At 38.2% G+C, this 23,945-nt stretch overlaps 1 protein-coding gene across 2 annotated transcripts in view; it reads left to right on the top strand.

Annotated features, from left to right (window-relative positions):
• The window catches only part of SNX29 (sorting nexin 29), an 87,005-nt gene that overhangs the window by 5,292 nt on the left and 57,768 nt on the right, over nucleotides 1-23,945 (top strand). For both annotated transcript variants that reach the window (XM_072348819.1, XM_072348820.1), the window contains exons 2-11: nucleotides 7,813-7,874; nucleotides 8,650-8,702; nucleotides 10,317-10,441; nucleotides 13,703-13,883; nucleotides 15,977-16,047; nucleotides 16,887-17,135; nucleotides 18,523-18,892; nucleotides 19,668-19,786; nucleotides 22,827-22,905; nucleotides 23,311-23,393. In XM_072348819.1, the coding sequence (XP_072204920.1) occupies nucleotides 7,813-7,874; nucleotides 8,650-8,702; nucleotides 10,317-10,441; nucleotides 13,703-13,883; nucleotides 15,977-16,047; nucleotides 16,887-17,135; nucleotides 18,523-18,892; nucleotides 19,668-19,786; nucleotides 22,827-22,905; nucleotides 23,311-23,393 (1,392 nt within the window). The remainder of the gene's footprint in view (nucleotides 1-7,812; nucleotides 7,875-8,649; nucleotides 8,703-10,316; nucleotides 10,442-13,702; nucleotides 13,884-15,976; nucleotides 16,048-16,886; nucleotides 17,136-18,522; nucleotides 18,893-19,667; nucleotides 19,787-22,826; nucleotides 22,906-23,310; nucleotides 23,394-23,945) is intronic.

Genomic DNA, 23,945 nt, shown 5'->3' with positions numbered 1-23,945 from the left:
TGTGTGATTTCTTGAAAATCTCTATAAGCATTGCGAAGCATAGTTAGCAGCTAAATTTACATGTTTTTTCCTATTACTTTTTAAAATTCTGGCATTGTGTGCATCACAGACAAAGCTTTTCCATTCCTGCTCCCCCATCTCCTGCATTTATATTGCTTCCTCCTGGGGTGCAGTGAACTGCTTTAAATAAGGTTCTGAAAATAGAAAATTCTGGGATTGGCACCTTGCAGTGCTGGACAACAAGAGGAAGGATCCAGTGTTGTTGATATCCTCTTTAATGGAGGGCTTCGTAGGTGGTGATTGGAGAAGTTTGCTCATTCTGAGTGAAACACTGGCTGGATGGCTGGGCCTGAAGAGTTGTGGTCAGTGGAATTAAATCCAGTTGGTGGCTGGTCACAAGCAATGTCCCCCAGGGCTTGGTACTGGGGCCACTTCTATTTAATGTTGTATTGGTTTTTAATGTACAGATGGTAACAAAATGTACAGAAGGTATAAATGAATAAGTAAAGGAAAAACTCACCAATGGTGGTGCCTTGGCTGAAGAAGCTGGGGCAGTCCTCCCTGGTGAGCGATCTCCAAGAGATACTGCTCCAGTGGGAGTCAGCCCTTAAATGAGGTCTCAGAGGGGATGGAGTCAAGCTCCACCCCTCCCGGGAGCACAGCTACATCACTTCTCACCTGTGCTCCCACAGCTGACCCCATACTTGCCTCAGCTGATTAATCAGAGGTTCAGGCTGTGATTACCAATCTCCCATACACTCCACCCCTTCACAGCGTGAACCAATGATTAGGTGAGTTTTCCCTTATCACAGAGACCCAACGTGACGCTGATACAATTTCCCGTCGCACCGAATGCTGATGTTATTCAAATGATGATTGGATGGGTATTCACGATCTTCCGTGGGCCAGTGCTTGATAGATGTTACTGGAGACAAGCCATCTCGAGGTGCAGGTCCATTTGCGTTTCATCAGTCCACACAAATTGTTCTCTGATGGTCCTAGAGGCTTAGAATCTTAGGGAGAGTAATACAGATGTTTCAAGGGTACCAGGAGAGGAAGGTCTGCCCTCCAGGGCAAGATACAGGCCGTATTCTTGTCTTGGGTCAGTACTTCTGGCCGCACCGGATTATGTCCCGGCCTCCGATACCATACCCTCTGGCCAGATATCTGTGGCTGTATAACTATATCTGGCACCAGAGGAGGAGTCTTGATCTGCCATAGGGACATGATGGGTGTCCCTTTAGCAATAAAGACCGGAGTATTGACCACGATGTCAGTAGGCCACGTACCTATCACCGAGGGGGTAACTGAACCTCCCACCTCCAATAGTCTCCCCCAAGGTGCAAGTAGGCCACACCACTTGGGTCCTACTTGCACCTTCCAGGGCCAATTTATCTTATGGATTCCTGGTTTTAGATTATCAGGGGCAGGGAGCAGAAGATTATTGTCATTACCAACCTGCGGTTTTACCTCATTATCAGTACCTGTAATTTGGATCCTAAGAGGGGAGGCCCATATAGTGTGTAACATTTTCAGAGGACTGGGTCTGCCATCCCGAGGTCTTTCGTTCAAGTCCCGCAGGGTTTCATATAATCTTTTTGTCCACCCCTGCAGGGACTGGGAGTCTGTCTTCAGGGCAGCCTTAAGGATACCATTGTAGCGTTCAATAAGGCCTGCCCCTGTTGGATTATATGGCAGATGGAATCGCCATTCAATGTTGTTCTCTTCTGCCCAGCGCTGTATCATCGCTCCAGTAAAGTGAGTCCCTTGGTCGCTCTCGATGACTTGAGGTGTCCCATATGCAGACATCAGTTTAGTGAGTGCCTTAATTGTATATGCTTGATTTGCCTTTGGTACGGGATAGGCTTGCAGCAGTCCACTTACAGTATCAACGCAGGTCAGGGCATATCTCGCCCCCTCAGACCGAGGGAGGGGCCCAATGTAATCAACCTGCCATCTCTGAAGAGGACTATATCCTCTAGCAATGTGGGATGTTGTTTCAGGCAACGGTCTTGGTCTCATCTTTGAGCAAGCGTCACAGTCCTGACATGCTTGGACGATATCAGATAGTTGTACAGGCAGCCCCCATGCTTTAGCGGCTACCCACATTATCTTTTGTCCAGCATGCCGTAGCTTCTGATGTAACCAACGGGCAATATTTTCGGATTGTGAATTCCCAATCCATCGAACTCGGGCCAGTGTGTCCGCTTCATCGTTTCCTGGTGACTGCAGGGGTTGATGACCAGAGACATGGTAGACACATACTGTCCTGTGTTTGACCGTATTCCAAATGTCTACCCACATGTCTTTCCCCCAGATCGGTCGGGCGTGGATAGTCCATTCCTGGGTAGCCCACTGCATAATCCACAGAGTAAGCCCCCGGTACACGGCCCAACTATCCGTACAGATGTTCAGGATGCCATTACCAGGTTCTTTGGTTATAACCATCCACACGGCTCGCAATTCTGCCCATTGGCTGCTCTGACCATCCCCCTCATCAAACCAGATTGTCTCAGTAGAGGGATGGTATGCTATAGCTCGCCACTTGCTCGGGTTGCCTCTGCTGGACCCATCCGTATACCAGGCATCTTCAGGAATAGGATATCTTCCTTCCTGAACAGGGCTCTTTTCTGGTGGAGCAACCATTGGTTCTTTCGGCGTATCACTGTGATATGTCACTGGGCCTAGGATCTTCTGTAATTCCTCCTTAAGTGGAGACGAAGACAGGCTGCTTCTCTGACTTAGATAGGCGACCCATCGTGCCACCGTCTGTGCTTGGGCCACCCCTGTCTTAGGAAGGTGAGTTAGATCTCTTACCCACCCCTGGATCGGTAATGTAGTTTTAACTATAACCTCTGCTGTTTGCGTTATTGGCTCTACCGCTTATAATGCTGAATAGGCAGCCAATAACTGTTTTTCAATCATGCTGTATCTTTCTTCTGCTCCGTGCCAAACCTGAGACCAGAATCCAATGGGGGTTCGAACAGAACTCTGGCGTTGCCACAGGCCCCAGCCAAAACCATCCTGGGTAACATGAACGTCTAGTTCAGCTGGGAGGGTCGGATCAAATATACCCAATGCCTGGGCTTGTTTAACTGCCAGCTTTGCCTGTTGGAAAGCATCTTGTTCTACCTTCCCCCAGTTCCACGATTGACCCTTCTTGGTAAGCTTATACAATGGCCTCAACAACTGAGCTAAGTGAGGTATAAAGGAGCGCCAATACCCCAATATACCTAAGAACTCTTGTAGCTGTTTCGATGTTGTAGGGACTGGGAATGCTTGGACTTTATCCACTACTGCACTGGGTAGTACTTTGGTTTTTCCGGACCAAATTACTCCCAGGAATTTTACAGATAGCCCCGGACCTTGCACCTTCTGTGGGTTTATAGCCCACCCTCTCTTCTGCAGATAAGCTATCAATAAATCTGCTGCTTGTCTCACTGCCTCTAATGAATCGGATGTTAACAGGAGGTCATCAATATAATGATATAAATTTACATTATGTGGCTTCTGCCACTTAGCCAGATCACGCGCCACCAAATTATGACAAAAAGTAGGTGAATGCACGTACCCTTGCGGCAGAACCTGAAAAGTCCACTGCCTGCCTTCCCATGTGAATGCAAACTGGTCTTGTGATTCTTCACTAATTGGAATACTGAAGAATGCATTCGCTAAGTCTAGGACACAGTGATACGTTTTAATTTCTCTACTTAGTGTGTCCATTAGGGAGGCAATATTGGGTACGGCTGCATGAACGGGCGGCGTGACCTTATTTAATTCCCTATAATCCACTGTCATCCTCCATGTTCCATCCGATTTTCGCACTGGCCATATTGGGGAGTTGTACGGGCTATGTGCAGGCCTTATAATACCCACTTTTTTTAATTCCTGCACTGTTTTTGTTATTTCATCCTGCCCACCTGGGAGTCTGTACTGTTTTACATTAGTAATCCGACATGGCTTGGGCAGACAAATAGGCTCATGTTTTGCATGGCCTCTCAATATTGTCTGAATTGCCCGGATACTAATGCATCTTTGCCGCAACCGGAACTCTCCCACTGTTGTGTGGAGAGCCAGACCCCACAAGATATCAATTCCCAATATGTATTCCGGAATTGGAGCAATAGATACCTTGTACTCCCGTGGTGGGAGGCGCCCGACCCCCAATTTTACCCAGGTTTGGGTGACTGGAACGGTCTGTCCCCCAAAGCCTCCAATCATTACTTTATTCCCTCTGAATTTTGTTGGGTCCCCATATATTATAGATGTTTCTGCCCCAGTATCAACGAGGGCCATAACCTTCTGCACATTCTCTCGGGACCAATATATTGTCAATTCCACATAGGGCCTCCGGTCCCGTCTAGAGGCCCTAGGGTGACTGACGTCCCTCATCATGCCATAAACTGGGCCAGATTCAAGTCTTTTACCTCTGATGCCTCTGGTATTATGACCCGAGGTACCTGAGGTGGCTTCTTTTTCCTATTTGGCACGACAAAGTCTTCTAGATTCCAAGCTGTTGTCGGTCGTCGTTCTATAAGTCTTATCCCCGGTCTTTTGGGGTGGTTCTGAAATTTTTGTTCATCCTTCAGCTGTTTCCACAACTGAAGTAGAACGTGATTGGGCTGCCCATCAATTTTGGCAAATTGAACACCTGCTCGGAGTAGATCATTAAACATTTGTTTTCGGGACACCCTAATGGATCCCACCCGAGGGGTTCGTGGAGTCGATCTCCTGGCTCGGGCTATTGGAAAAACTTCAGAATCCTCAATTACTCTGATATTGCGCTTGGTTCTCAGGCGCTCAGTTTCTCCTAGGTCCGCTACCAATTGGGCAGCATGCTGGACTGCTGCCTCCGCGGCCACTAAAGGATTTAATATAGAAACCAACATTCCATACATATGTGAGGGAGCCTGCTGTAAGATTAGGTCCCTCATTCCTGCGGAAAACTTTACCATGTCTGGACTAACAGATGCATCTTCATAGACAGCCTCTTGCATGCCTAGTTCCCGGATATAATTCTGTAGGTCTTCCATAGAAGACCACATTCCTGTATGTACTGGCATGTCTGTTTTATTCGACCATACCATACGGCAGGCAGCCATTATCCAGTCTATGATTGAATGATTTTCTTCAGGGAACTGGGACCCTGAGTACAATCTCTGCCTCAGGGCAGGATGGACTGTTATTGTTGCTAATTTAGATACCTCGGGGCTGCTAACTATTACACTTTCTGCTCCCGAGTCCCATAATCGTAGCAGCCAGGCTGGGACACTTTCCCTCGGCCTTTGCCTGAATCGCTGTACTAGATCCATAAGTTCGGTGGGTGTGTATGGACGTGCTGTTACGTGTAAATATGAGTCAGCAGGGGTCCATTGATCAGGAGGCACCCCTGCTGGTCGCTCCTGGACTTTTTTTGTTTTTTGAGTTACCATAGGACGAACTTCTAATAAGTCCGTCTTAAGTGGCTCTTCTAGGTCAGATTTAGTGACCTTAGTTTGGTCCGATGTTTCAGGATCCTTACTATCATCCATTGAAATATATCTAATTTGGGGGGTATTTGAAAAAAATGATGAATTTTTCCCCGTTAACAGACTAATTTTGCCCTCTAATTTTTCAATGTGGGCTTTTAATAATTGATTTTCATGCTCAATCTTATTTGATTTAATTTCTGCCTGATTTAAAGCATTCAATAAAGGCCAAGCTGCCATGGATGCAGCCATTTGCCTTTCTTTGGTCGTCAAAATCTCTTTTTGCAATCCCTGAAAGTATTCGGTTAGATAGTAAGGGGACATATTACCTGTTACCCGTAAGGGCCCCCATTGTTCAATAATCGTTGCCAATTGAAAATATGGGGACGCCTCAAACCCTGGGATTTGTCCAGGGAGGATTTTCCCTAAGGGGGTGATCTTCTCCCCCTTGAACCAGCTAAACACATTCCATAGAAAAGACATTTTTTTTTTTCCGATATTTGCAGGCTCCTGCCTGGCTCGCCAAATGTATTGGTTTTTAACGTACAGATGGTAACAAAATGTACAGAAGGTATAAATGAATAAGTAAAGGAAAAACTCACCAATGGTGGTGCCTTGGCTGAAGAAGCTGGGGCAGTCCTCCCTGGTGAGCGATCTCCAAGAGATACTGCTCCAGTGGGAGTCAGCCCTTAAATGAGGTCTCAGAGGGGATGGAGTCAAGCTCCACCCCTCCCGGGAGCACAGCTACATCACTTCTCACCTGTGCTCCCACAGCTGACCCCATACTTGCCTCAGCTGATTAATCAGAGGTTCAGGCTGTGATTACCAATCTCCCATACAAATGTCTTTGTTAATGATCTTGAGGATCAATGGCATCTTGGCTGGTATCAGGAATGGTGTGGTGAGCAGGACTAGGGAAGTCATCCTGACCCTGTACTCAGCACTGTTGAGGCCTCACCTCGAGTACTGTGTTCAGTTTTGGGCATCTCAGAACAGAAAGGACACTGAGGTGCTGGAGCAGGCCCAAAGAAGGGCAGTGAGGCTTGTGAAGGGCTTGGAGAATGTGCCCTATGAAGAGAGACTGAATGAACTGGGACTGTTTAATCTGGGGGAAATGAGGCTGAGGGGGAACCTTATTGCTCTGTTCCAGTAAGTGAAAGGTGTTTACAGCAAGAGCGGGGCTGGTCTCTTCTCACTGGTGACAGAGTGAGGGGAAACAGCCTCAAGTTGTGCCAGGGTAAGTTTAGGTTGGATATCAAGGAAAAACTTCTTTGCAGAAAGGGTTGTTAAGCACTGGGATGGGATGCCCAGGGAGGTGGTTGATGGTGATCCTTGAGTGTGCTTTAAAACTGTTTGGATGTGGTGCTCAAGGGCGTGATTTAGTGGAGGGTTGTTATTTAGGGTAGTATGGTTAGGTTGTGGTTAGACTCAGTGATCTCTAAGGTCTTTTCCAACCTGAGCAATTCTATGATTCTATGCAGAATTTTTATAGTTGGCGTTCAGTCTACGCATACATCAGTTGAATGTTCTTTGGGAGAAAAAGGAGAAATAAAGTAACTACAGGCAGGTCAGAGATGTTTTTTGAGCCTAAGCTTAGAATGAGGAATATTAGAGGTTATCTAGGTTAATTAAACCACAAATTTTGCATATATTCATGTGAATAAGGCATGTTTTGACAAGCAAGGTAGTATGCTATTTATTATTGAAATGGTGGGGAAGTTAAAGATTGTTTTGTGTTGTTTTTTGTGAATTTTGTAGGTATTAATGCGGAAAAAGACAACACTGGCAGCTAAATGTTAAGGGATTTTTTTCTAAAAACTGTTTTACAGTAATGAGATATTCCTCTCTTTCTTGTTTTCTTTTCTTGTGTTCTAATGATAAACTATACTGGTAGTTGTCCTCATGTGAGAATTTATGGGATTGCAGTATGAATGGCATCATACACCTAATTCAACGCCACCAACAAAATCTTTAATTTATTGAAAACCTTGAAGTATGGCCCCACAGGTAGCTGTGCTAAGATGCCCGGAGCCAGCTACTGCCTGTACTCTGTTAGATTGTACTTGGTGCAGCTACAGTGTATTCTGTAGCATGAAACCACTCTTATTAAAATAAGAGTTTAGATTATTTTTCAAACAGTGCTACTGCATGTTAGTGAAAGGTTACCTGAGACATCAAAATAGAGACTTATACTACATCATTTTACTTAGAGAAAATTAATCTATAAATTTAGCGGAATAACTGGCATATGAAGAACATTTTTTTTTAGAGCAGTGTTGACACAGTATTACTTCTCCTAGCATTTTATTTCTTTTCAAGTAATAGAATTTTGTTGAATTTTCAGGTTCACACAATGACACAAAAAGGCAGTTTCTTCTAGAACGGTTATTGGATGCAGTTAAACAGGTGAGAAATCCAGTCAATATTTCTACAATATTCTACAATATTCTGTGTTGTCAGTACTGTCATTGCCTTTATTTTATTCTTACTTTATACCCAAAGAAGAAACCTTGTCTTTTGTATAGTACTGCTTAATTTTTGTCTGCTAGTAAATGAGTGTTATGCAGAACTTCTTTAAAATTCTTCTATATGCAAATTATATTTGTAGTACTTATTATATGTCTGAGATATGTTGTGTTCTGTGAAGACTAAATTAGATAGCATTATAAAGTTTCAACTTTATTTCTTCACACTGGGGTTTCAGTGAAGGGTAAAAATTGGAGTGATTTAATTTTATATCAACAGGAAGTTCAGCATATAGAATATAATAGATTCAGTTTATCTTAAAGGAACATGGAAAGTAAAAGAATGCCTTGAAAGTGAGCTAACCATATGTTTTGTAGAGAATAGTTCTTCTATAATTGTAACACTGAGCCAAGCAGGAGTATTTTTTTATTTCAATGGGTATACATTTAAAACTCAAAAGTAATAATTTTTATCGATTTATTTTCTTCAGGTAATGAAGGTGTGGTGTTGTGGATAGCAAGAATATATGTGAACTGCCAGGGTGGTCTGTTAATGAAATATGATGCTAAAAAGTGATTTTTGGTTGCAGAGAGTATTTTCTAATACTCTTGTACTGTTTTCTTTTTGTCATGAACTTTTGTTCCTTAAAGGGAAATGTTTCAGCCTATTGTGTGTCTTAGTGTAACAAAACATTCTTAAAATCTCGTTATTGCAGTGTCAAATACGATTTGGAGGAAGAAAAGAAATAGCTTCGGATTCTGATAGCAGGTAAAGTATTCCAAGAAATTCTTAGTGTACTTAAATTATGCATCATAATTACCTAAAATATAGGGTCCAAAACACTTAATGTGCTCAAACTCCATTCCCCAAAACAAACAAACAAAAGCCAAACCAAAACAACAAAATAAACAACGACCAAAAAAAGCCAAACCAACTCCCAAATAAACACCTACCCTCTACCAGAATGGAGTGCAGATATCTTGTTTCACAAATAAAAGGAAGTGGAAATTGTGATAATAGATATGTGTATCTGTAATGTCACACTGTTTGAATTATTACTGTGATATGTTATTTGTGAGACAATTTTGAAAATGAAGGTAGCATGAAAGTTTAGGTAAAAATCCAGTAAAATCCACAGTTCTCAACATTTTGTTCTCATAGCCTTTTTTTAGCCTTTGAAGTTATAATTTCTGGGAGTTTTTTTTGTCTAGAAGTCTAGACTTCTCCAAATTTTTCTATATTTATTTAACACACCCTTATTCCTCCATCTAGTAAATATTCTAGATGTATGAGATGTATGTGCCTGTAAACATCTATATTGGGCATTACGGAATATTTGATTTTTTTTTTTTTTTTATTCCATTCTGCTAGTGGCTAAATTCTGTTAAAGGTGCTGAGTGGTTTTCTTGCTTTTTAGTGCATGTCAATTTTTAATAATATGAACTCTTCCCCAAAATCTCATTTCTGCTATTATTTTTCAGAATTGAAAAGTCAAGTCAATTGTTTTTTTGTTTTTTTGGATCACATGTCTGCTGGAATTTTCATTTTCAACAGCACTAGTTATGTTTAGCAAAAATCATATCATATTTACTCAAAATTCTTCTTAAGGGTTGTTAAGCCAGGTGACAACTTTCTTAAAACTTAGGTCTTAAGTATTGGAAAAATAAAATTTGGAGAAAATCAGTGCCAACTGTGTTAGAAATCTAAATTTCTGTGTACCGTAGACCTTAGGTATTCTGTAGGTTACAGTAGCAGTCCTTGTTTTGGCAGACTGAGCTTTAAAACTACTCTTGTTAGTGTTACTACTTGTATGAAAACTGATTTAGTAAGTGAGTTATGCATAAGTTTATATTAAAAAAAAAATCATGAAGAACAATATCACTGGAATATTGTGCTTTTTTTCCAATTTCTAAAGTTTCTGAGGCACATTACAATGTTCAGAAGTTTTCCTAGACTTGAATTATAATGTACTAATGCAAGCAACACAATTGTCAACTAACTGTATGGGACATTTTTGTATATTTTCAGAAATTCAGAATTTATTGCATGTATAGTATGTTTATGAATATATAATTGCTTGCATGAAAATTAGGTAATCCAAATCTGAATTACTGTAGCTAAAAAAACAGTATAGCAGGTGCAGAGAACTTCATATTGCTAGTTCTCCTGAATATAATTTGTGTTTCAGCTTTGAATAGCCATGATGAAACTGTGGGTTTGGCATGTTTTGCAAATAATAAGATTAATTCATTGCAGAGGATATTTCACTGTATGTAAAATAAAGGTTCTCCCTTACATTTTCTGGTTAGAGATTTGGAATAAACCTGCTCTAAAGAAATGTAGTTGGTTATTCACATGACTTGTGTAAAAATTTTCTTGCAGAGTCACTTGCTTGTGTGCTCAATTTGAAGCTGTGTTACAGCATGGTCTGAGGAGGAGCCGAGGATTAGCATTAACGGCAGCGGCAATCAAACAGGCAGCAGGTTTCTCTAGTAAAACTGAAACAGGTAATTCATTAGTCATAACTATTCTATTAAAAAAAAAAAAAGTGCAAGGAAGCAGAATGATTTCAAATAGAAGTTTTGAGTAGCGAACCAAGCTGCAGGCTAGAATAATTGGAATCTCATGAAGGCCTAAAAGTGGTTATTGCTTTCTCAATCTAGTATTGAACTTTCATACTAAGTTTCTGTAGGTGTTTTGGAATTTGAAAATGTGCACTTTGTATTATTCCATCATGGATAATATCATTGGCAAGTTTATTTTTGCATCTTCTAGGAATGAACATTGTGCAATTGTGCTGTTGATACTTGGGTGGTTTCGTTCTTCATGTTATCTTGCTCCATTCTTTAACAGCCATTTTCTTCAGCATCAGAACTATTTGACCTCTCAGTATTGATGCCTTTATAAAAATGAATCTTTTGTTGCTTTTATTAGGTGGTCAGCCAGAACAGTGTGTGTTTGGTTTTTTTTTTTTTAAATGATTTCTTTACTTTTTGTGCCCTCATTTTGAAGCTCACCTTGTTTTTTATCGAAAGTATGTACAGGTATTCATCTTCACTAATTTTGTTGTGGAGTTTGGCTTACAGTTAATGTTCTATAATTTCTTAACGGATATCCACATCTTATCATATCATCATACTATGATACTATGATTTGCTATGAAATTTAATATCGGCTGTTAGGACTTGAATTTTCATTTAATTCTAATACTGAAATGAATGTGTTCATTTCAAAATGCCACTTGCATCATCTCTTTTCAGCAAGTATGTGATGGAGAAACTTAGGGTACATAATGCCTCTACTTAATTTCCACTGAATAGATTTTGATTAAAAACTAATTGTCAGAATCCTAGATATCTGTAAATAAACAGAATGCCAGGAAACACTGAGTTTCACTCTCAGCATAAGAGGAAACCTGCTTATTTTTTCTGTTCCTGTAATAATTTGATTTCCTTCTTTTCATTGTTTTGATTTTTAGCAAGACAATAAAACAAATTCTATTGTTAATAGGAAAAAATCAAATCATTAAGTCAGTGTTCGCTTGATACAAATCCAACATTTTATGGTCTGCTTTATTTTTTGGGTATACATGTATTTGACTTTTAAAATGCAGATCAAATAAGCTGAGGTCAGAGGGATAGGACATAGGATATTTAAATGCTCTGATCTATTCTGTGGACATCCTTGTTGTTTTACATGCTAATCTATCTATCGTTCTAGTTCAGCCAAGTATGCCCATAGTTTGCATCCCATGTGGTCCTGGACAACCTGCTATAGGTAACATTGCTTAAGCAGGGTTTTGGGCCAGATGACATCCAGGGGCCTCTTCCAAACTCAGTATTTTTGAGATTGGCAGTTCCATGCTTAATGTATTTCACGTTGTTCACATTGTCTCATTTAAAACAATTCTGGGTTATTCTTGCATAGATGTTAAATCTTATTAGAAAAACTCCTAGTAAATGAGTCCGTTCAGTTTTCTAAAACTATGGCACCACTGACAACTTCACTAATCTAATAGCTTTTAGTAGAAATTAATAAATAAAATTGTACCCCCAAATGAGCATATTTTTCCAGAAACGTAACCTGTAGTAAAAACCCCTTCAAAACCTGACTGCATTCTCTTTATTTAGCAGAGAAAAAGGGGAACATCTTGGATGACCTTTTCCTGATACTGCAACTACATTAAAATGATTTTGAAATGTGATAAGGAGTGACAGAATCTGTCCATTTTATCTTTTGTGTCCAAATTTTGTGTCTCTGAGGAAGTCTTTTACCCTTCTTTAAATGTCTGCTTTATGCTGCCTGCCTTGAGATTGCGAACAGAAGTCAGAATGATATTTAAGCTGATAGTGTACTACTCACTCCTACATTAGAATTTTCTCTTTTTTGTTAACTTACTAAAAACAAAAAACATTGAACAGCGACCTTCATTAAACTGTTAAAAAAATGTGTGCTTGTCTTCCTTGACAGATTGTTGTTTTGAACTTTTTAAAGAATTCTTGGCTTTCTCAGATTTTTTTTCTTAAAGGGCTGTCTACCCTAAATTCAGCTTGTTATTATGTTACTGACAATACGAATTATCAGCTTTCAAATACTTATGCAACTGTAAAAAGAAGTTTTATCAGTGTTTGGGGCAGTAAGTATTTGTGTGGGAAGGGGGTTGTTGCCTTTTATATTTAACACTTGACTTTGACCTTCACATGTCTGCAAATTGTTGATCTACCCATTTCTTTCTACACAGATTTTTGTCATGTCGCAGAGAACTATAAAAAAAAGTTCTAGAAGCAATTTTTCTTTGCATAGTGTATTCCCAGATGTGAATTTGTTTCTTGAGTGAAATACTAATTTAAATATGATTATTTTAGAATGTAGGCTAGAATCCTTCAATGTGTTTGGCATCTTCAGTGAAGTGACAAGTTCTAAGTGCTTATGTGGCCTAAATTATGTAGAAATAAATAATGTAATTAACTGGAGAGTTATATGTAAATGGTAAACAGTTCACCTTTTTTCAAGTTATAAAACAATCAGAGAACAGTATATAAAATTGCATGATAAATTTATTCTGTTGGGATTGATTCAGTTGGGAATACTGGAGATAATTTATCATGTGAATCAGTCTTGATTTGTAATGCAACTTACAAAGTAAACTTTGATAGAAGAAAGTAAAATATGTAGGTTACTCATAAAGTAATGCCTCCTGTTCAATAATATTGGCTCAAGGCATTAGGGACGGATGTTGGTGGGATGACAGCAAAGGCTGAATGTTTCTACCAACATCCAGCTATGTTTTGTTGCTGTGCAACAGATAGTAGTAGAGAAGCAGTCTGAGAAAATGGTGTCTGTCATGGAAGTGTGTGTGAAGGGAGGGTGTGGAGTGGGACTCCTTCATATGAGGAAAAATTGTACTCACTGACATTCATGGGTGCATGTGAATGTTTATGTTCACCATACAGTGGATGTGAGCAGAGTGAGGCAGTGGGTGGTATGTTTCAGCAGTGGGAATGGCTGAAAGGAAAACAACGTTCCAGACAGCCATGTACAGCTGCCGTGCCATGAAATGAAGAGTGTCTCAATTTGCTCATCTGTGTGAATCAGATAATGGTGTTGACTCTGATAGAGCAAATTCTCAAAACACTATTTTTCAAACAGTGTCATTGTGCTCTTTGGATCTGTTGTAGTTTCCACTGAAATAAATAGGAGGCATTACTTTGAGTGACCACTGTAGATAAAACAAGAGCTTACTGTGTTTTTGTTTTGTTTTTCGGCAGAGCCAGTGTTCTGGTACTATGTGAAAGAAGTTCTGAATAAACATGAACTGCAGCGCTTTTACTCTCTGAAGACAATTACTACAGATGTTGGCAGAGGTCGGGCTTGGTTGCGCTGTGCATTGAATGAGCATTCCTTAGAAAGATACGTTCATATGCTACTTGCAGACAAGAATCGGCTTAGGTACTGTACTTGATGTCACTGTAATTCAGGAAGTATGCATGTATTGACAAATGAGATATTCAGACTGAAAAGTCAACAAAATCCCAACAGAAAAACTCTGCAAGAAGTACAACTATAATAATATATTTATTTCTATTCTAGTTATCCCACCTAACCTATGTTTATTTTTTCATTTTTCAAATTTTGAGTCACTGAGATAGTGGCTTGTGCCCAAGTCAGCATGTGACCTGAAACTAGCTTCATTATACATGTGAGAATTTACACTTCTGTCCTTGTATTAATTTTCCTCCACTTTCCTGACTTTCTTTCCTACTCTTTCAGCAGTTCTCTCTGATACCTTAATGCCATTATGAAAGGGACTTTGAGTGCCTCTCTTACTCTATTAAATCACATAGTATTTCAGCTCTGATTTTGTTAATTCAGTAGTAGTTGCCTGTAGCCTGTTTGGAGATGCTTACCCTGGAGTTTAAAAGCTCTGCCCATCAAGCAATAGGTAGCTACTTCTGCAGATTACTTGGTAACATGTCATGAGCTTTCTGTTACAGCCTTTTTGTTTTGGGAATCTGTGGCATTTATTGTTCTAATTGTTGAGCTTGAGCTACTTAGTGCATTCATCAGAAAAGCTTTATTTCCATTTGCATCAATTAATGAGTATACTTTCAGAAGTGATCTCTTTAGTACCTTTTGGTCTATTCCAGCCTTCTGTAGCTTTCTTGTAAGACAGGTTTTGAAATGAAGTCAAATAGAGACAAAACAAGATTGACTACACAAATCTCACTTACAGTAGTTTTCATATTTTTGATTTGGATTGCTTTGTCCCTTAGTACCTTCATGCTTGTACCAGTGTATGTACTGTAGCAACACTGTCAATGCTGAGCATTGTACATGAACCCTTGTTTCCAAAAAGGCTTATTGTAGAATACTTAATGTATGTTATTTGAATTCAAGTGGAATTTCCGGAATTAGTTTACATCCTGAACTCTTATCTGTTTTGAAAACTTAAGTGAATCTATTGTGTTTAATGTAGATTGAGGTATTTCTTGCTGTCTGTTTTTATGGTTTTTATAAATCTGAATGCTGACAGCTAAAATACAACATCCTGCTACTAAAAATAACTTGATTTAGGACAACTAACATTTTGTTCACTGTGAAGTTTCTTTTCCTTGCATCCAAATTCCTAGCTGACCCTAACGATTTAGGGTAATTCATCATAGTATCATAGTATTGTGTGAGTTGGAAGGGACCTGTGCCCCGGTGGCACAGTGGTAGAATTGCCGCTTGCAACACCAGAGGGCCCGGGTTTGAATCCCCCCTGTGGCGCAAGGGGTAGAAGTGCCGCTCTGCTACACAGAGGGCTCGAATCCCGGGAGTTGGACTCGATGATCTCTAAGGTTCCTTCCAACTCACACAATACTATGATACTCTGATACTATGATACTATGATGATATGACCTTAGAGATCATCGAGTCCAACTCCCGGGTTTCGAGCCCTCTGTGTAGCGAAGCGGCACTTCTACCCCCTGCGCCACAAGGGGGATTCGAACCCGGGCCCTTCGGTGCCGCAAGCAGCACTTTATACCACTGCGCCACCCGGGGCACACAGTGGTTAATTGATGTGGTTTTGGGTGTTGAAACAGTTTGTCGAAGTTGATTAGATATTTGGGTTGTGTTCATGCATTCTCATGCTTTGTAAATGCCTGGTGACTATAAAGTCAGCTGTAATTATTTTAAAACTTATGTGGAATAGCAGCAACAGGGATTGACGAACAATTGTGACTACTATTGTAGCATGATGAACCTCCTTGCCCTAAGTGGTTTTTTTCCCCAATAAAAAAAAAAAAAAACAACACAGATAAAATACAATGTTAGTGATTCTCTTTTTTTTTTTTTCACCTAAAGAAATGCATGTTTATTTACTGTTTCAAGATGTCTCAAGTGATTGTTTAGACAGTCAAAATACTTCAGAAGTTCAGGGTGTTACTGTGATGTATGTTTGATTTGTTGGTGTACTCATACTTATTTTTCAGAGTTTAAACAGTGGAATGTATTGTAAGTGTTCAACTCAATATTCTTTACTTCTATTCAAATCACAGTGTCTTCTATGAAGACTGGTCTTTTATGATGGATGAAGAACATTCTAGTATGATCCCTACAATGGCAGCTGGTAACACCTCTCTTATATACTACTGTTTTGGGAAAACATTTTGAGACATTGTTTCTGTTTCAGTTGTAATGATTTTCTGTTTGCTTCTGTGGAGAATGTGCATCAGATACACATTCTGGGTAAACAGTAAAGGTATTATGCCAGTTTATGTTATAAATAGTCAAGATACTGGATCTAGCTATTCTATTGTTTCTGAAGTGTTTCAGATGGATTTTGTGACCCTTTGATAGTAAGAATAATTTTTTTTCTTCCCCTAAAACTTTCTTGCTTTGAAGAAGAAATGGGTTGCTCATGACCTGAAAAGAATAATAGTGGTAGGCTTTTTTTTCAGTCAGACCTGGAATGCAGATAAATGTGCTGGAAGAACTAATAAGGCCTGGCAACATTTAGCTTGATTTTTTTCTGGAGTTAGCTCTCAGAAGTGGTGCATTGCTACTGTGTACATACTTTCTCTGAGATTCATTATCAAATGTTTCCCTATGCAATATAGAATTAACAGGCTTTTATTTGTGGAGTATAGGATCCAACAAATTTTAAAGCTGCAGTGTAAAATTGCAGCATTATTTATGGTTAAAAGACTTGATAAACCAGTTTAGCTGCGTATTATGTACTCAAAAAGTAATGTGAACTGTATAAAGATAAATTCAGAACATAAAAAAGCTTGAGTAGTATCTTAGAGTGAATGATGTGTGGATTGGAAAGAATTCATGCACAGAGAGTGGTAGGAAAACTTTGGAAAAAAATGTTTTACCTGTCAGCATTCAAATATACCAAGGTTCTATTTCTATTACTTTTGTGTGGAGTTTTGGTCTTACATTTTTCCCTCCTTTTATCTGAAGGTCTGAACTCCATTCTCTTTGCAATCAACATTGATAATAGAGATTTAAATGGACAAAGCAAATGCACACCCTCAGTGTCTGATCTATTAAAGGAATCAACACAAAATGTAACCTCATTATTGAAAGAATCCACTCAGGGTGTTAGCAGTCTTCTTAGAGAGATAACTGCATCCTCTGCTGTCTCCATTCTCATAAAACCTGATCAAGACACTGACCCACTTCCTGTTCTCTCAAAGAATGTAAATGCTGGTAAGCATTTTTGAAATATTGATGTCATTTGGAGACTTACATTAATGTGTTTAAATGACTTTTTTTCAATTCAGTTTAATATACTGTTATGGAAAGAAGATATAAAAAAATGCATGTGCTGTGCTTGCAAAACAGTTGAATGTGAAATGTTAAGTGTGGTTGTCTTTTTTATTTATTTTTTGAAACTACTAGTGTGGGTAATGGAAAGTTAATATTTATTCTAGCTTCCTTTTATCAATGCAGGTGGGAAGCTAGACTGTCTTGTTGGTGCTGTAATTGTGACCTGGATTTCAACTTCTTACTCATAAGACTATGTCTTGTACTGTCTGATATAATGGTTTTTCACATTTAGTATGATTACTTTTGGCACTTTGCTAGCCATCTAAACTGTTATGATGTACCAGATAAAACAATTTAGCTTGTAGTCTTCAAACAGCATTTAAGTTTAAACTACAAACTCCTATATGAGACAGGTAATTACCGCAGATGAAAAATTACTCATAGGTCTTCCTAGACTTTAAATGTGCTAACGTTTTAACCACTTTGCAGGGTACCATCACTGACAAGGACAATATTTTAATCCCTTGTAATTTAAAATTAATCAATTAAAATGTGATATTTATTATACGTTAGAGTCTTCAGTAGGATCTGTAGACTGTGTTTAGCAGGGTCCGTGGTGATAGAACAACGGGAAATGGCTTGAACCTTAAAGGAGGTAGACTTAGGTTTGATATAAGGAAAAAGTCTTTTATAGTGAGGGTGGTGAGGCACTGGCACAGATTGCCCAGTGTTGTGGTTAACGCCCAATCCCTGGAGACTTTCAAGGTGAGGCTGGATCAGGCCCTGGTCAGCCTGACCTAGATGTGTATGTCACTGTTCATTGCAGGGGAGCTGGACTAAGATGACCTCTAAAAATCTCTTAAAACTCTTAAGGATTCTATGATTCTGTGACTGTCAGTTCCAAAAGTAACGAAGGAGTATTTTATCATCTTTATCATCACTATTTCCCAGGAATATTTCATGCTTTTTTCCTGTTGTGTTGACATACTCTGAAACATACACTTATTATAATCCACAGGAATAGGTGCCTGAAAGATTTTTCTCTTGAATTTTTTTGTAGTTTTTTGAACTAATTTTTTCCACTTCCAGTTGAATACTATTGTAAATGCACCTCAAAAATAATTTTTAAAATTTGAGTTACATGAAGTATATAAAGCTCAGTTAATAGACTTAGAGGCTAATGTGTATATGGAATGATAATGAAATACCTTACTAAATGGCTTCTTTTTTTCTTTAATAAGAAATTCAGTACGTGAGTTCTGTTAACAGAACACATCCTTTCTTGTTTTTCTTTTTTAAAATATGTAAACTTTTATGTTGCTAATAGAATTGAAATATAAGAAAGATCGAAAAAAGAAGAAGAGGGTGACAAATATAATCTCATTTGATGAAGAAAATGATGAACAAAGTATGGGGGATGCCACAAAGACCCTTATGATGGGACAATGTTCAGTGGAGAATTTAGATAGATCTTCAGTTTTTATATTACCCTCATCCGAAACCAGTCATGGAAAAAAATCGAACGGGAATGAAAGTAACCACACTTGGAAAAGTAATTCTGTTTTCATGAATGGGGAGTATGAATACCAGAAACTAGATGTGAAGAGTATTGATGATGAAGATGCGGATGAAGATGAACTATGTGAAAAAACATTAGGAAATAAAGGCACAGAAGCTGAAACTGAGTCTTCGGAAACGTAAGTAACTTTATTGAAGAACCCAGTAGTAAATTTTCTTTTTTCTTCTTTCATGGGCATTGTCAAATTTGTGTAACTAACAAAAATCCCAGTTTTTTTAAATTTGTTCTTTGTTTAAACTATTTGGCCTAGTTTGGGGATATTTTGCATCTATGTTTCACCTAAAATCAGATTTTTGAGATTTCAAATCTGTTCTCCATGAGGTTCTCAGTTTCCAAAATTTTTGCAAAGCTGCAGTTCTGACTTATTTGACATGTACTTATTCTTAGTGTGATGCCAGCTTTAGTTTGGCTTCACAGAAAATCCGTATATTTTATGCAGAGCCTGCTAGTATCAGAGTAATGTTAACCAAGACAAAATCATAAAACTGATAGTTAAAAATGGTCTGATCTTAGAATCATAGAACTATAAAATAGTTTGGGTTGGAAGGGACCTTAAAATCATTGAGCTCCACCTCCCTGATATGAGCAGAACCACCTTGCACTGGACCACCTGTTGCAGTGCCTCATCACCATAATGGAAAAGACTTTCTTCCTAATGTCTAATCTAAACCTACCCTCTTTTAGTCCCTCCTCATCTTCTCTGTAAGCCCACTTTAAGTACTGGAAGGCTGCTGTAGGAAATTTATGTATGTCATTTGTGAATTTATGTACATCTGAACCATGATATTGGCAGGGATATTGAAATAAAGGTTTTTCATGAAGTCATATCTCTGAAATATGAGCATTGTGGAAATCTTTGACTATATAATTTTTATTTTTGTGTTTCTGTATAGGCCTCATGAAATAGTCACGTGCAATGCTCAGATATGTGGTTGGACTCCTCTGCAAGTCCTGAATTACGACGCAGATGTTCTGTTTCCTGTTAGTGCTGTTGACTCTTACTCCCAAGCTGGTAAATATTGTAATTGTATGTAATGCTAACAAACTTTGTAATGAAACTTCTAACATGCAGCAGTGGTAGAGAAGTGTGGCATTACACAAACTGAACAAGATGTTAAAATGTGTTGTTTTTTTTTTTTTTTTGTTTGTTTTTGTGGGAGTCAAAGTTCTTCATTTCAGTAGTCTTTTACATAGCTCATGTCTAAGCTGGTTAGTTGAGGAGGGTTTATCCATGTGAAAATCGACCAGAGATCAGTTGTGATCAAGCTGTGGTCTTGTACGTGTGGTATTCTGGTAATTATTTGAGTGGTTGAATAGGAAGTATCCTTATCCAATTGCTAGATGCCAGTAAGCTGGATGAAACTATAAGTTTGTTTGGTAATTTGAACTTGACCTTGAAGATCAGAGAAACTACTAAATACTTAATGCAATTCAATAGTTGTTATCTCTATATATACAGGATGAGGAGTGATTGGCTAGGAAATAGCGATTTGGAAGAAGTTATAGAGGTTTACAAGTCCATACTGAATTAGTAGTGTTGTGCTTCTACACTGAAAGCACACTGCATGCTGAGATGCTTAAATTAAAGAGTCACTTGTAAGTTAGTGCTTTGGTGTGGCCTCTGCACTCAAAGAATGAAGAAGAATGAAGAATTGAAGAAAGCAATGAGAATGGATAGAGGTATGGAAAATAGCACTTGCTATTCTTTCAGTATCTGTTCTGGTGTCAAAAAGCCAAAAAACTTCCTCACAAATGCATGGAGTTGATATTTGCTAGCTGTTGCCTTCTGTAAAACTTTGAGTATGCATTCTTCCTTTGGAGATCAATAATAACTTCACAGTGGCATTCAAATAATCTATTTTAATGGTAAAAAATTGAATGCTTTTTGAATATGCGTCATTTGTTTTGAGAGTTTAGAGACTGTTAACTGAATGGCTGTGAAAAAGTGTGTTTTTCTTTAAGTTATGAGATAAAAATAACATGGTTCATAAAATAATGCTATACTGCCCTCTGCTGTATTCTAGTGTTTGTATCTCTTAAGAAATGCCAGAGGTTCAGAAAAAAAGTTTCTTTTTTTTCTAGTTTTCCCACATTTTCTGTTTATGAAAGAGTGGATTTAGAAAATGTGTAATTTGTGCCATGGTTATGAGCCTGATATCTTAAGTCACTTTTTGCAGAAACATAAAAGCCAACTCCGTAGGTTTATAACTGTTCTCTGACTTGAACAGCTTGAAATCTGCAATATAAGTCAACATTTTCACTTGTATTGGGGGGAGCAAGGGAAGTGGGATTCTGTAGTTGAACTGTGGAAGCTAGTAGTAGGCAGCTGGATTTAACAATACAAGCAGGAAATCAGAAACTAGAGCTAAGGATATATGTAGCTGAAATCGGAGTCAGGAAACCTGATCTATTGAAAGATATCCCTGCCCTGTCAGGGAAGTTAGACTAGATGATCTTTAAAATTCCCTTCCAACCCCAGCCTTTCTTTAATTCTGTGATCAGCAATGATGCCTTTGACTGATAATTCATTAACATTACTTCATCTTGGAACTGTTTTGAAGACAGTGCTTAAGACCCAATCAGATCCACTTTAGTATTACTTTATATGAGTCTTTTCAGTTCTCCTTCTTCCCTCTATCTTTCTGATAAACTGTATGTTCCAGTACACAAGGTCAGCATACAGCGTGGCATTGGGCTGGTGGAAAAAATCATTTGCATCTGCTATAACGAACAGCATCACAAATTTTGCTATCTAGTTTTATAGTTTCATCTTCCATTTCTGTCAGTGGGCCCTTCTAAACAGCACTGGAATGATGGAGCATTTGTGTAGTCTTCGCTAGAGGGTCTATCATACAAACATATTTATTGAGCTCCTATAATATGTATTGTTTAAGCCATTATTTTGGTACGTAGATCTTACATAGATGAATGATGAGATGTAATCTATTTCAAATATATAACATACAGTGTTATTTGTTCATGTGAGTTTTCACAGTCTGCTGTTATGCTTCAGGGATGTGTCAGGATGTATCATTTCCACATACTTAGAGATCAGAGAGCCTGAGTCAAAAATCAATTTCCTGGAAGGAAAATGTATATAGTTAGAAACTGAACTTCAGGAAACTTTACAGCATTAAAAAAACAAAAAAAAGACTTTCTTCTCCATAGTCATCCTGACATAACTCTTATTTCCCACTTTTTTTTTTTTTTTTTCCAGACTTCATGCTTTTCCAATTCTATGCTGATATTTTTAGCTCATAATTTCAGTATTGTTTTGTGCTATCTTTGTAACCCTTACACACTGAGGTGCAGAATATTTGTGTGTATGTATGTGTATATATATACATATATATTTCTTAATACATTCTCAGAAGGAGGAGGTTGTTGGTTTTTTTCCTATCAAGTGACCTACCATTGTGACAGGCCCAGTGGTGTGTATGTTTTGATACTGAAAGTTGTGGATCTGTGGACAGATGTACAGATGTGTATTATCCACACTTCCCAGGGAAATACCTGATATCTGATATTTGGTTCGTAGGTGTGTGTAACAAATGTTTTAAAAAAAAATTAAAAAACTTGTTGAAGAAGAGCCATGATGCCCTGTAGGGAGTTTATAAAGGAATGGCAGCTTTGCAAGGTTTAAGATACTGGGAACTAACTGCAAATCACAAAACAGGTTTGCAATGAGTATCAGATGTCAGATGTTAATTAAACTCCTGGGACTTAAAAATGAATTCAATATAAAATTTCTTCATAACTTTACAGCATTGTTATCAGCATTAAATGTCAATATCTATACTATAAGTAGTTTTGCTCTAGGAAAACTTTTCTATTCTGATGATTGTGTTACAATGCTACCTGGGTTTGGGGTGAATATGCAGAAGCCAGATTTGGAGAAGTCTTTTAAGCACTTAAAATTCTTTAGTAAAGGTAAGGTAAAATTCTTTAGTGAAGGTAAATGTACCTGGTTAAAAAAATGTAACTTTCTTGTTTTGCTTTTATTTTTAAAATAATGTTAATTCAAGAAAGCTTATGTATGCATTCTGTTCTAGATAAATTGGAGAATGGAGGGGGGCATGAAAATGTTGGTGCAGTAGAACTGTTTCCAAGAAGATCTGACCTTCCCTACAGGTACTTGTCAAATATATCTCGTCAGGAAAAGCAAACAACACAAAAAAACCTACAACTCCTGCAACCTATAGATAGCTTCCAGCTTATTATGTTTATCTAACAGATAGCCATTCAGCACTGGTAAGAAAACTGTTTGTTAGGCTATTCTTGGAAATGTTTGGCAGGACTAAATAAGTTTCATGTTGTTTAGTTAGTGACTTATTGGTTTGAGCCTTTTTTGCCTGTGCTCTTAAATCAGACAAAACATATCTTAAACAATAATTGAACATAAGATGGTTGAATATATGTTGTTTTCTGTGCATGATTATGTTTTGAATAGTTGATGAGAATTCTAGTTTCTTTTTTAAGTTTTGAATTCAGGATTTTTCTTTATATTTATTGATGACATTGTACTTTTGTAACCAGAGTGGAAGTCAGTCCTCCAGCTCAAGTGAATACTTTAAGCAATATGTTGCCTTCAGCCACTGTGCCCGAATCCATGACAATTAGTAAGTACTTCCTTGATGGATCTAAATTAATGGAATTAATTTTTAAGTCCTGTTATTCTTCATTTCTATTTTTATTTCAGTAGCATCTGTCTATAGAGGGTTCATTTCTTATATGCTGGCCACAATGGCTGCTCTAAAATAGTTCTGAATTGACAATACATTAGCCTCTTTTTCCACAGATTTGCTATGAATACCCCTATACTAGTTGTGGGTTGTTAAAAGAACAGTGATGATTAGTATCTTTAAATTTCTGCAAGTTGCAAAAGTGCTAATGGTTGTTTCTGATATGGTCTTATTTGGTGTGCTTTTTGTAAGGCCTAGTGGGACAAAAAAAAAAAACAAATCCAGAACTCCTTGTGCATTCGGTATATAGTTTTAATATGGAAATCTGCACCAAACATGAATGTGCTTTCATAGATGGAAATTTTGATTGAGGTCTTATTTTCAGTAGTGTTAAGAGTTGAGCTTGATGGGATAAAGTACCCTTTGTTGTAAGAAGAAGACTTGTACTGGCTGTCTGTTTACCCCATCTTTAAACCTTCACATAAACTT

This window comes from Excalfactoria chinensis, chromosome 14, assembly GCF_039878825.1.
Source record: "Excalfactoria chinensis isolate bCotChi1 chromosome 14, bCotChi1.hap2, whole genome shotgun sequence".
In the NCBI taxonomy this organism is placed as follows: Eukaryota; Metazoa; Chordata; class Aves; order Galliformes; family Phasianidae; genus Excalfactoria; species Excalfactoria chinensis.
This window is presented reverse-complemented; position numbering and strand designations above follow the sequence as displayed.